At 41.4% G+C, this 12,980-nt stretch overlaps 1 protein-coding gene across 2 annotated transcripts in view; it reads right to left on the bottom strand.

Moving 5' to 3' along the window:
* Nucleotides 1-7,324: 7,324 nt before the first annotated feature.
* PTPRB (protein tyrosine phosphatase receptor type B) overlaps nucleotides 7,325-12,980 on the bottom strand; it is a 106,767-nt gene continuing 101,111 nt past the window's right edge. For both annotated transcript variants that reach the window (XM_028532097.2, XM_036018682.1), the window contains one exon: nucleotides 7,325-12,604. In XM_028532097.2, the coding sequence (XP_028387898.1) occupies nucleotides 12,582-12,604 (23 nt within the window). In that variant the 3' untranslated portion in view covers nucleotides 7,325-12,581. The remainder of the gene's footprint in view (nucleotides 12,605-12,980) is intronic.

Raw genomic sequence — 12,980 nt, 5'->3', positions numbered from 1 at the left:
ATCTTATGAACTTGGCTTAGTCCCAGTAAGTTTTGCACCTTAAAAAGATAGCCTTGGAAATACTTGAGTTCAAATCCTGAAACCCTGCAGCTATCTTTCCTTACTCTCTCTAAGAGACTTCCCAGACTGTCAAGACAGTATCCCTTGGTGCCATAAATTTAATCAACTCAGCTTTATTTGCCCAACACTTTTATCTGGGATCTTCCACAAAATTCATCTTGTTGGATCCCTGAAGCAGTATTTGCCTTCTTTAAAGCTGATTTACTATTATTAACCAGATTGTCTAAATCTCTTTCTTGGAAGTGTGTAAAGGCACTTTGAGAAGAGTATTTACTCCTCTGGGCCTTTTAGTTATAGTAATTGGTAAGATAATGCATGGAAAAATAATATATGCAAAATGCTTATATTGTTCCTGGCACCATACAGGTGTTCCTGGCACCATACAGGTGTTCGATGAATGTGAGCTATATTGTAACTTGCTGACTCCCCAGTCTCTCCTTTCCTGGGCCTCTGGCAGTCTTGGAACTCCAGACTAATTGTGTCTGGATTCAGAGATCAGAGATTCAAGAGATCCAGTTCCTAGATCATCCCTGGTTTCTCATCTGGAGTGGCTGACGGGAACCGTGTGCTCCTCTTCCTCCCTTCCAACACCTTTGCTTGGTTCCCCTTTAGTCCCACCAGCAAGCTGAGGGGAGAATTCAATTCTTCACATTTGTCCTCCTTAGTCCCCTTAAGGTGACTTTTTCTTTGGGAGCACTGATGGAGTGGAGGGCCTCTGTTCAGTGACATTTGGTTTTAATAACAAAATGTGAAAAATAGTTGCCCCTAATAATTGAGATTTCCTTTTCTGCCACTTTCCCCAAATGAACAAAGTTAACACCTCTTAAAAGCATTTTGGGTGGGCTTGTGTCAAAGGAGGGGAATCTTAGGTTATCAGATTCATACATTGGGAGTCTAGAACAAACCTTGGTGTAATTGCAGGGCCCCAGTACCGCGGATGTAAAAGGTCACGTAGGAAGAGGGACATCAGAGGAGGTTTTCCAAAACGCCTCCTACCTCAGAGACCCAGAGACGCCCCATACACTGCAGTACCTGCATCCGTTCTTAACATTCTCCTTTCTGAGAGAGCACATCTAAAATGCCAATTCCGTGTTATAAAATTCAAATCTACTCTGAAATTTAAAGAGGAAACAGATGAAGTATGAATGTGTGAATAAAATCTTCCAAGTCAAAATAAAAGTGCTTAGGCGAGAGGAAAAAAACCCTTCAAAGATATTTACCGTGCCCTTTGCCGTTATTGGATGAAATGACGAGGTGGGTGACGGCACTCCTTGATGGGTGAGCGGGGTGCAGTGTTTGTGTATGTTTCAGGGTGTGAGGCGGAAAGGTTTGCTGATGGGAAGTTGTGTGCTGGTAAATGTTGGACACGCAGAGAGGGATGGGAGGGGTGCCCTCACTCACAGCGTTTGCTGGTTTCCGTGGGGCAAATCTACCACTGTGGCTGATTTCAAGGCATCAGTGTGACCTCGGCCAACTCGGAGTCGGGAAGAGATGCGCGGTAACACACTGCCGTGTGGCCCTTCCACCCATGCAGATGAGTAGAGAAGCAACCTCAGGAGCAGACATTATTGTAAATGTGGTACAATAATTAGGAAGTGATGAGTTGTATTTAGTACCGATGTTTTTCATAAAATTTATGAAGTTGTAAGTTTATATCTTTTAATAATGGCTGTGTTTAACAACTGAGTCGGAAAAGCGAACATTTAGCTCTCGTGGGCAGCGGTAAAACACCGCTGGGAGAGCGTAGTGTGTGTTTCTGGCTCTGCCTCCTAACCATGACAGTTCTTATTGGCCACGTGGGCTATTTCCAACCTGAACACGCGGTCTCCCACCGCCTTCTCCCCACAAAGACCCCGTCTCTGATCAGGGGTCCCGCTGAATCTCAGATTGGGGCAACACTTTCCCCTCTCTGGATGGGTGGGATAAGGGGGCCCAGTAGACTCTCACGTTGAGTGTCCCTCCAAAGGGGCATTATTCCCTGCAGGATCTGAGAGCCGGGGTGGGGAAGGAAGAAGGAGGCCTCAACTACTACTGCTCTAACCGAGTGTCAGGACTGTTTTGAGATGATCTGTGTAGGGATGGAGTAATAGCACTTCTCTCAGAGTGGTGTGGACCAGGTTGCTTAATTAAATTAATGTTCCACTTCAAATGACTCATTTTGTAGGAACAGCCAATTTGTCAATATAAGAAAACTATTACCTCACTTTTTTTAAAACTCAAAAAGTACTGCTTAAATTTTATGAGTTATAAATCCCATTTTGGCAGAAGATATTTGAAGTGCACAAAGGTGGGGTGGAGCCTTACGAGCACTGTGTGTCACCCGCCTGCCCTGTTTCCCAGGATGGTTGGGGGACCTCTTCTTAGCTAATTACACTGCAGCGACCCCGTTCCCAAGTAAGGTCACAGTCTGGGGGTCATTATGAATGGGTCAGCAGGTGAAAGGTGTAGGCAGAGAATATTGACATCAGCAAAGGAAGCACTATCTCTCAGAGGTGCCTGAATGTGGAATGGGGTGCCGTTCTCAATATTCCATCAAGCACTTGGTGAGGACAACAGAGGTGCAGAGCAGATTCAAGCATCCCAGAACTGCTTGGAAAAGATCAGCTTCAAGATATGGCCTCTTAACCCAGATAGGCTTTCTGTATAATCAGCTTCAGGAAGCTGCATCAGTCCTCAGATTTACGAGCATGAAACCAGCCTGTCTAATGTACACCCTCAGAGGAGCTCGCTCTGTGGGGATCTGCAACATTCTTGGGAAAATTTACTCTGGGTTTTCATGGCAGACCATGATGCAGTTACATCCCAGAAAGTCACTAGTTGTAAAATTAGGCACCTCAAAGCTCCTGTTAATTGTAATTCAGGGGGATCAGTTATTGTTTGAAGATGCTGGTTCTGGATTATGCCTGAGTGTATATCTGGTATTCCATGTAGGTGACAAATTACATGCATTTGCAAGCAAAACCCCAACTTGTAGCAAATACAAAAGAAACCCAGATTTAGGTGAGGAGAGACTTTATATGAAAGGATGATTGCAACCAGGATGGTGGGGGGGTTGATGTTTATGGGGGTAAGGGAACCACTGCAAGGGGGCAGTGCTCCAGCCTTGAGATCTCAGAGATCTCAGAGATCAGGCAGAAAGGGGCTGCTCTTTCCTGGAGAGGAATAAACAGGCTCAAGTGAACAGGCTGTGGGGAAGTGGGCTGAGCTGGTGGTGGAGGAATCAGATAGCTGATCAGGGGATGTTTTGTCCTGAGCTCAGCCTATTCTTAGGAGAGATGTTCTGGAGGGGATGAGTCAGCAACTTCAGCAGGTTATTTATTTCACTGGACCTGTTTCCTCACTGTAAAGTAGGTGCAAATAGCGAGCTTGTCAGAGGGGTTTCTGAACCCAGATCTGTCCGACTCAGATCTCCCAGAGAAAAAAGATCACTTACAAGTGAGAACTCAAGTCTTTACAAAGCCCTGTTTAAAGTTGTTTCCTTTGAAAAAGGCGCTAACTTACATTCTGAAATATGGTTACATACTTAATTTGATTAAATCGCCATCAAAGAGTTTGATAAAATAACTTTTAAAATTTTGCTTCGTTATTTTTTTAAAGCAGCAGAGCATAGTACAAATCTACCGATCTAGAAACTCTGTGCACAGGGCCCAGAGTCTATGTTTTAATAGCAAGCTCTCCAGGTGATTCTGGCACCTGGTACGTGCTCAAGCCGAGGACCCTGACCCGTGCTTGAGCATGCCTGCTCTGACGTCAGATTGCCTGCGGTTGAATCCTAGCTCTGACATTTATTGGCTGTGACCTCTTAGGTCTCAGTTTCCCATCTCACAGTTTCTAAGATGAGGATTGTGGTTTGGGAAGGACTGAGTCGATGAAAATATGTTACAATGCAATGAATGACGTCAGGCACTGTGTCTGTTAGTATTATATATTACTGTATTATCATCACAATATCTGGAGTCAGTCTCCAGTTTGTGTGCTTGGTGTCTTGGAGAACCTGTTCTCAGTCAGCTCACAGTCTAGTATGAAAATCAGAATGAATAATTTTAATATAATATGCCACGGGCAATGAAAAATGTCTCTACAGATGCAGAAGTAATGATGGGGAGGAAGATGAGTTAGGGACCTGGCCAGCGAGAGTCTCAGAGGTCGAGGGAGTTCACTTCCATATTTTTTTAGGCTTCTGGTATAATAAAAAATAAACTTTAAATTAAAAAATGTCTGGCATGGAGGTTATGCAGTCACATTTTGAGTTCAGAAGGATTAGAAGCTGAGCTTTGGCACTGTGTGGACTTTGGCAAACTACTTGTTTCTTTGAGCTTTGGTTTTCATATCTCTGCGTAAGTCTAATAACCAGGGTGTGTGAGGGACTAAATTAGATGTAATATATTGAACCTTTAGTACGCAGCACTTAACATGCATTAGCTCCTGTTCCTATTCTTCTGCTGAGTTTTGGGCACTGCGTTGGTCTTCTCTGTGCCTCTACTTCCATATCTGCAGCAGGGGCATTCGCTGATCTGCACTGTACAGCAGTTGAAGGCACGCAAAGAGACGATAGCCTTGAATGCTCTTCAAAAGTAAAAAGCACTGTCTAAACCAGGGGTGTCTAACCTGTGGCCCATGGGCTATATGCAGCCCAGGATGGCTGGGAACATAGCCCAACACAAAATCATAAATTTCTTAAAACATTATGAGATTTTTTGGGTGTGATTACGTGTCATAATGTAGTTAATGTGTGGCCCAAGGCAACTCTTCTTTTTGCAGTGTGGCCCAGAGATGCCAACTATTACAACTTTTAGTGACCATCCTAGAGGTTAAGCATGCAGCACCCATCTGTATAGCCCTTTATGCAGGTTTAAACATGCAGCACCCTTTAGAGCTCTTTATGTCTTCCTCTGAGGTTAAATTTGCACGTCTGCTACTGCACGGTGTCTGAGACTCTCCACAGCTCCTGCAGATTCTAGCTCTCAACTTTAATTTTTATTCCCCTACTGTCTTCTCCTCACTGTCTTCCACCAAAGCAGGGTCCTTCATTTCATTCCTCTTCTGTCACAGCTCAGCTTTATTTATTGCTGACACATTCTTACAAGTAGACCATTGTCCCCTTCCCTAGCCATCTGTCATGAATGGGGAAGAAATGTCTACTGCTTGGGTGAAGACTGGGTTAGGGTCATTGGAAAGTTCTTTAGGAATGAAATATGGCTTAAAATTTGAATTTGTATGTCTTTAATAGTATTTTCTGATTGAAGTTGAATTCAGGAATGTTCCCTGGCTTTTGAGTTTTGCCACTCTTAATTCCCTTTGTTTCTATAGTTGTATTGCCAGTGTTTTGTTGTTGATTTCTGCTATTATTGTTTTTGGCCTCAGCTCCTTGGCAAGCTGTAGGACATAGCAACTTCTTGGCCACCAAAGGCTTGCAGCAGGGTGGCAGAGACAGGGAACATATTTCATTGCTAGCTCTTTCTTAAAGACTAAAATAAGGCAAAATTATTTTAGGGGGTCAAGAACTCCAAAGCAGAGGAAAGTAAATTAACTTAACATAATTTACCTAGAGGTTCTTGCATCATTACAATAAACCGCAGGAAAAAAAAGCTCTACCTAAGTTCTCCTCAGATCAACCATTCTCTACAATAACAGTATCAATAACATTTTCCTTGGGAGATACTGGGTTGGGGAGATATTTTAGTGAGTGTGACTTTGTTGAGGTAGTAAGTGTTTGTTAATTCCTACGCAGAACTAACTCTTCCTGAATGGTTTTCTCTATTACTCCAGCCGGAATTTTGCCAGTTAGGTTTTACCCTTCAATTATGAAAGCTCTTTTTACTGTCAATATCAAATGCATTGTCAATTTTTTCAAAATCCAGTTGTAGAACCTCTTCTGGATTTTAGGTGGTTTGGTTTAATTAACTTTAATAATATTTTATAATAGTATTATATTGGAAAATCATGTTCTCTCCTGTTCTATTCAATAATATGTCACCTTTAACATTGTGATGACTTTTGCTAAGGTCTGACTCTAAGAGTCACTCTGATATTTGCTTAACAGATGCACGTCTCCAGACATGCAAGATGCAAAAATAAGAGGAATACCATAATCACACCACATGCTGAAAGTTCTACTGAAGGTTCTGTCTCTGGGTTGGAGATGGCCATTGCACTCACTGGCTTCTGAGCAGCTTTCATATTTGTCTATGTTTAGATGCAGACAGGTCCTTCTGGTGAATAACAGGAAGACCAGGTGCAATTCCAACACTGTCCTATTGTGCTACAGTACTTTTACTCTTGGGCTTTGGTTTTTTTCATTGTTCATCCCCGCAGTGGCCCTGCCAGCTCTAACATTTTACGATTGTGAAGGATGTATCAGCAAAATTACTAAGTGATTACTTCAAATTGCAGTAATTTATTTAAATTTTTTTATTGATTTTAGAGAGAGGAACAGGAGAGAGAGAGAGAGGGAGAGGGAGAGAGAGAGAGATGGCTTTTTTTCCCCACTTATGTATGTATTCACTGGTTAGTTCTTGTATGAGCCCTGACCGGGGATCAAACCCACAATCTTGGTATGTCAGAAGGACACTCTAACCAGCTGAGCTACCTGGCCAGGACTCTTTTTCTTGAAGAGGAAATTCTATGAAACAAACAGCTACTTTGGAAAAAAAAAGTCTAGCCTCATAGGTCAAATTATCTTGTTAACCTAATTACTTGAATTCAGAAACTGTTGAAAAAGATTGCTTTGATTTATTATGTAAATCTATTATTGTACATTAAAAAAATAAATATATCTGTAAGTTGTAGAAAATGACGTACTAAAGTTGTGAAGGATAGTGATTTTTCGACTGAAATATGAAAAAGGCAAAAGGGCAAAATAATACTCCCGGAAGTCGGCACAGCAGCTCTTTACAGAATGTCACGCTGCCCACCAGGGTGTGAGTGCCGGTGAAGGGCTCACGGTGATTGGCGGGGGCAGTGCCCCTGAGAATACAGCAGTGCTGTGAGTAATAGATGACAGTTTGGCTACTAATGAACTGAAGAACTAAAACCAAAAATTCAGTTGGAGACAGTTGACCTGAGAGTCTATTCTGTGTACATAAAAACCCTAGGTAACCAACTCAGCACTCCCAGGAATAAAGGTTGACAACCGTGTTCTTTACAATAATGACCTAGAAAATTTTTCTCATTTAAAAACAGTCAATTTGACCTTTCTCCTGAGCAGAAGGATGGTAGAAATTGATAAATGAGGAACAAGTGAACAGAAGACAGGACCCTTTCCTTGAATAAACAGCGGTTTTATTCCTGTACTACTGAGAAGGTTTGTAAGATACCATATAGAATTTTTTACCACAGTTACAAATATGAAAATATATTAAGCAAATACATAATTTAAATAGAAATACTAATGAAATTCTTTGTTCAAATCGCATTGGTTAGAAACACAACATTGTGGGGGAGGCACGATAGTATGAAAAAATAGAATCATCTACTGCCATTTTAAATAACCAGATTTGCAGAGAAAGCATACATGATATTAAAACCATAAAAGTGCTGTATTATAGAACACAATAAGTTCAGTTACTGGATTTATTTACCTTATTTATTTAAGCTTCACACAAACCAAGGAACAGTCAGATGGACCTCCATGGGCAGTAGTGTTACTAGATACCGACCACTTACCATCCAAAGTATTGGGCCAGGAGCAATTTCCACTCAACTAGTATATGTTCTATATCTGTGAGCTGCTTACTAATTTCTACAAGGTAGGAGGAGAGATGAAAGATTTTGTCCTTGTCCTTGCAGAATTGATAAAGCTGATGAGTCCCTCTGGAAGACCGGAGATCAAGAACTCTCCAGTCAAGAATATTGGTGCATCTGGTTGTCAGCATGGCCGACCAGGAAAGTGCATGCAGGCCAGTGCAGACTCTGCCTCTAGCTTGCAGATGGAATGCTGTCCAACTCTGCTACAAACTCCTAAAGCCACAAACAACTGCATATGTTCCTTTCTTGTGGAGATGCTTACCTACTTACTCAGCTATTAAAATACAACATCTCTAACATGACAGGAAGTTAACTCTTAGGGTGAAAATAGTATTTCTTAAAAGAAATTACTTAAGGCAGAAAACAGCCATAACTAACCTTTCTTGTGAATATTCTAGAAAGGACACATTACATTTGTCGGACATTGTTCACAATTTTGAACAACTTATTTTCATATCTAATATAAGATCATGTACATTGGCATGTAAGTTATAAAAATAATCTTTGGTAAATCTGTTAACAGATTTCTTTTATTTCCATTACCCAAATCTCCATTTTAGGAACATTCACCAACAATTTCCTTATTTTATGAATGTATCTATATAGACAACTTTTAAAACAACAAAATGCCTTCTTATCATATTGCATATATTTATTCTTAGGAAGCCTCCCTACAAGTGAAGAGTATTCTTTGAGTCAGAAATATTTCCATTGCTAGAGACATTTTTAGAACAGAACAGTTTTGTGCTGTTATGGCTGCATTAAATGAGACCCTGCATTTTAATATTAACTAAAAGGGCCAAACATTTTCAAAGGCCTCACCCACTCCACAAATCTAAACTAATGTGTTCAGAATTTCAAAGTCAATCAATTTAGTCCAACACCTGGTCAATTTACAAAGTTAAAGGAATCTATTCAATAGTTTGATCAGGTAAATCATCTGGCCAATGCAATCAAAGTGAATTAATTCTCCAAAGGATAACAGGTCCTAACAGAGACGCCGGAGGTTTCCAAACAACAGCCTGGACACACAGAAGAGCTGCTGTTTTCTCTTCTCGATGATGTCTGGTTAGATCTTTTCAAATACTTCCCTTTCTTTGCATCATGTCACTTGTTTTTGGCAGTCACTGTTTACAGATTTTCCTTTTACGTAAAACATTCTTTGGATACCTGACATGATTTGAAATCTTGGGTTAAGAATACTCAGAAGCTCAGGGAAGGCCGGCTGAGAATAGCCTTTTCTGCTCTTTCTCTTCCAAAATGAGGTAGGGTTGAGGGCTTGCTCACAGCCGACTTCTTGCCACTCTGCTTCTGCTGATCATTGCTTTCATTTCCTCAGTGAAAAGGAACCTGGCAAGTTCTTGAACCACTACCTCAAACAAGCAGCTTATTACCTGTTATTTTTCACTAGGTCAAGTTCGCTCTGGCTCATGTGTGTGAACCTGAGTTTGGAGGACTCCAGAGTTGGGGCTCAGACCCTACTGCTCCCTGTCAGATCTGGCAGGTTATGGTTTCAGGATTCCAACCTCAAACACCCAGAAAGTCGAGTGAATGCGGATTTAATATATAGTAGTTAATCTCCTTGCAAAAGGTAAGAAGAATAAAGAGCTGCTTCCTGAAACACTAAGGCAAGAGAATCAGATGGTGAAGTATTAACATATGAGGTCTATTTTTGTATTGCTGGACACCTGCTTAGTAGTTTTACATTACTTTCACATGTCATTTGGGGTTGTCTTCCAAGAAATAATGAAAAATTAATTAAAGATCCTCCCAAATAAAACTGGCCCCCAAATGTCTGTGCTGTGGTCATTTTAGCATTTATAAGTGGTATTGGATGGAGCCTGAAAAGACTACAAAATACTAATGAGTTACGAAGAGATAAAATGAACAGAAAATAACATGAACAGAATGGGAAAGCAAACATATTCAAAAGGAAGCAGGGGGCAAACAGTAAAAAATAGGACCTCATAATCTCTAAGGAACATTAAATTACTCAGGACAAATGTGTGCAGGCCCAGATAGCGAGATGAGTCTTTAAAAAATCTGATTTTGGGCTGAAAAATTGGCTGCTATCCAGAGAACAACTGAATGATAAGACAAAATTGACTTAATGAGTAGAGATTAAAGGAGTTAAAGAACCTGGATAAATAATTATTAAGATGCAAGACGGGCCTCTCTCAAGATTTGATAACTCCAAAGCACTTTGAAGGTGGATGATTAAAGTGCACCACACAGGTGCACAGTCCGGATGCCCAGCAGGACAGGAAATGGAGTGTTTACCGAGACACAACCCATGATGGAATTAAATTAAAATACAGCCAATTGAGCTGAATGTCAAGGAAACCTGTTTTTCCCCTTCCTAAATTTAATAGATAAACTAGATTATGTATTTAGTCTTTGGTGGTGGCAGGAGGGAAGTTAGTGAAATAATTGTTGCTAAGGAAATTTAAAATTAGGTGGAGGGTAAGAATAAGTATTTCCTGGATTAGACCAAAAGAACATAAAGTTTTCCTTTGTCATGTCCATTTCCACAACTCTGACTCCACCCCAGATACACTGGGGTGTGTGAGTGTTATTGACTGCTACAGGTTTGCAGGTTTCTACAGTTTCAAGTTTTCCTTTGTGCAGTGAATCGGTTTCTTTTCTAGACACAGTGGTTTGCTATGGAAGCAGCACGGGCGCTTGCCAGTGTGGCCAGGGGCAGGCTGCCCGCTGCCCTGGCCCGGCTCAGCTATCTCGCTGTCTCCCTGAGGCCCCCCTTCAGGCTTAACTGAAAATAGTTACAGGAACCCTAACTTTGTTATTGTGAAGCATTCTTTATGTCAGCAGAAACATGTAGTTTCTAGACACTGCCTAGCAGGTTGCAGGCACTCAGTGAAAGTTCTCCAAATGAATGGAAAGCCAAAATGAATTTGTCTTTCTATGGATTCATGTGTTTTGTGTTGAGCAACATTAGTCTAGAATTTTGCTTATTTTTCCTCTTGCTTTTACCTTTCAATGTAGGGAAAGTTATTCCAAAGAGACACCACATGCCATAAGTCTCTGACCTATATTTCCTCCCTGTTGGTATGGCTGCCACACTTACATACATGTTGTTCTTTTTCATTTTTAGAATACCCACCTAGTCCCCAAAACAGAATCAAAGGCTAACACTGTCATTTCACGAAGGTGCTGATCACAGTGAAACCATGGAGACCCAGAATCCTCTTAGTACTCTTCATATTCACTCCTATAAAGTTTTTTTCCTGTTTTTATAAATCTCAGATAAACCTGGAAACTTTCCTGGTTTGGGTGTGGCTTTCCATAACTATAAATAACTATTTTAGATATATTTAATGATTTTTAATTACTATGCCAGTTGTACCCATTATAGTACTTATGGAACTTGATGGTATGCAGCAAAAACATATACTTTGCAAATGAAGCTATGAGATCACCAAACTTGATCTCTAATTCTTAGTTTATTACACAGAAATTTGTATCGAGGAAAAGGCTGATATTCCTGGCTCATTTCTCAGGTAGCCATGAGAATTCCATACAGATGTCTTCCTAATTTTCCTCGGGAAGACGCTTGGGACTGGACCTCGATGAGGGCAATGCCCACTTTTTGACTCACTGGAATTTACTGTAGTCAAAATAGGCACAAATCCTGAAGATAAACTTAGTAGAACATGCAGTGACTTTTGACCTCAATGATTTACTAAAAGGATCTTTTGGAAAATTTTATGCTAAGCACCACTGAGCTTTCTTTTTTTTATTTTTAAATTAATTGTATGTGATCTTTGTGAACATTCCTATAAAAATGTTGGCGTTGTGTCCTTTGATCGAGAGTATAATCTGCCACTACAGTCTTCTCCTGATGGAAAAACCAGCATGACCAGCATGATTTTGACTTTTCCAGGAGTGCAGCCCACTGGAAATGAGACAAAGACCAGTGTGCGCACCTCCACCGGCACATCCTTTACCGTCAGGGCATGTGCCCTCCACACCATGATGTGGTGACATCATCTCTTGTCACTGTGGATGGTGCTTTGCATGTTGACTATATTTCCAGTCAGGATTCCAGATGGCATTCTTCTTGATGTAAGGAATGCACCACTTCTGTCTACACCCCTCCCTACCGCCACCCTCCACCCTGCAGCCTGGACCCGCCCCAGTCCCCAGGGCAAGGCCCCCTGGCAGGAGAAAGGGGAGAGAGGAACTGCTTCAGGATCAACCACCTCCTTCAGCTTTCGTGCTGCTCAGTCCCTTCCTCCTCCTCCCAATCCCTTCTATGACTGTCCTATTTGTCCAAGCAGCGTTCGGATCACCTTTGGAGCCCAGGATTCACAAGGCTGCAAGCGGCGAAGCCAGCACACTACACGCTCTCTCCAGCCCCACCCTTTGTCCTGTCCAGTGAGTATCAAAACCGCTAAAAAGCAAGGTCCCAGGGATCGCCTCTACGGCCACCCCACCCCCTCGTACAGCAGTCCCTCATACAGGTTGCACCTATGCAGAATGACCCATGAGCACTTTAGTGTGGAAAATAGCATTATATAAGGCTTAATATTAAACATTATGAAAAAATACATATTTACAGAAGAAACTACAAAATACAACTATGTACAATAATATCTGTTACTTTTAAATTACATAAATTCTTTAAAATTCTCCAGATTAATAAATTATACATAGTATCAATAGAAATAGCTGGCACCTCTGTAGAGCATAAAGTGAGTTTTAAAAAAATATCACACAGTGAATAGCTTTTATCCAGGATATCTTCGGGTACGTTCTCAATGCCTTGAATAGCCCACATCTGAAAGGAAGGACACTGTGATTAGGGGCAGTACTGGGGTGTGCCACACTTGTTTGTTCTGTGTGTGAAAATTACACATGGGAAAGACTGGTGACAATGACTGAAACTCAGCATAGTTTAAGATGAGACCACCCCTGTGGGGTGCCTGGTCATTCCATTCAGAGCCATCTAGAATTGGAAACGACTAGTGCTTCTGGCCCAAACCCTGGGGTTTCACAGGTGAGCCCGCCGGCCCAGAGAGGCCGCAGACACCATTCAGGACCACACAACTTAATGCTTAGTTAGTTCTAGAGCTAGACCTGAATCCTTTCAGACGCCTGAAGTTAACTACACCACCATCAGCTTCCTTCAGGAGCAACCAGGATTATTCTTAAAA

This window comes from Phyllostomus discolor, chromosome 2 (genome assembly GCF_004126475.2).
Source record: "Phyllostomus discolor isolate MPI-MPIP mPhyDis1 chromosome 2, mPhyDis1.pri.v3, whole genome shotgun sequence".
Taxonomy (NCBI): Eukaryota; Metazoa; Chordata; class Mammalia; order Chiroptera; family Phyllostomidae; genus Phyllostomus; species Phyllostomus discolor.
Note: the sequence above shows the minus strand (reverse complement) of the source record. Positions and strands in the feature narration are given on the sequence as shown.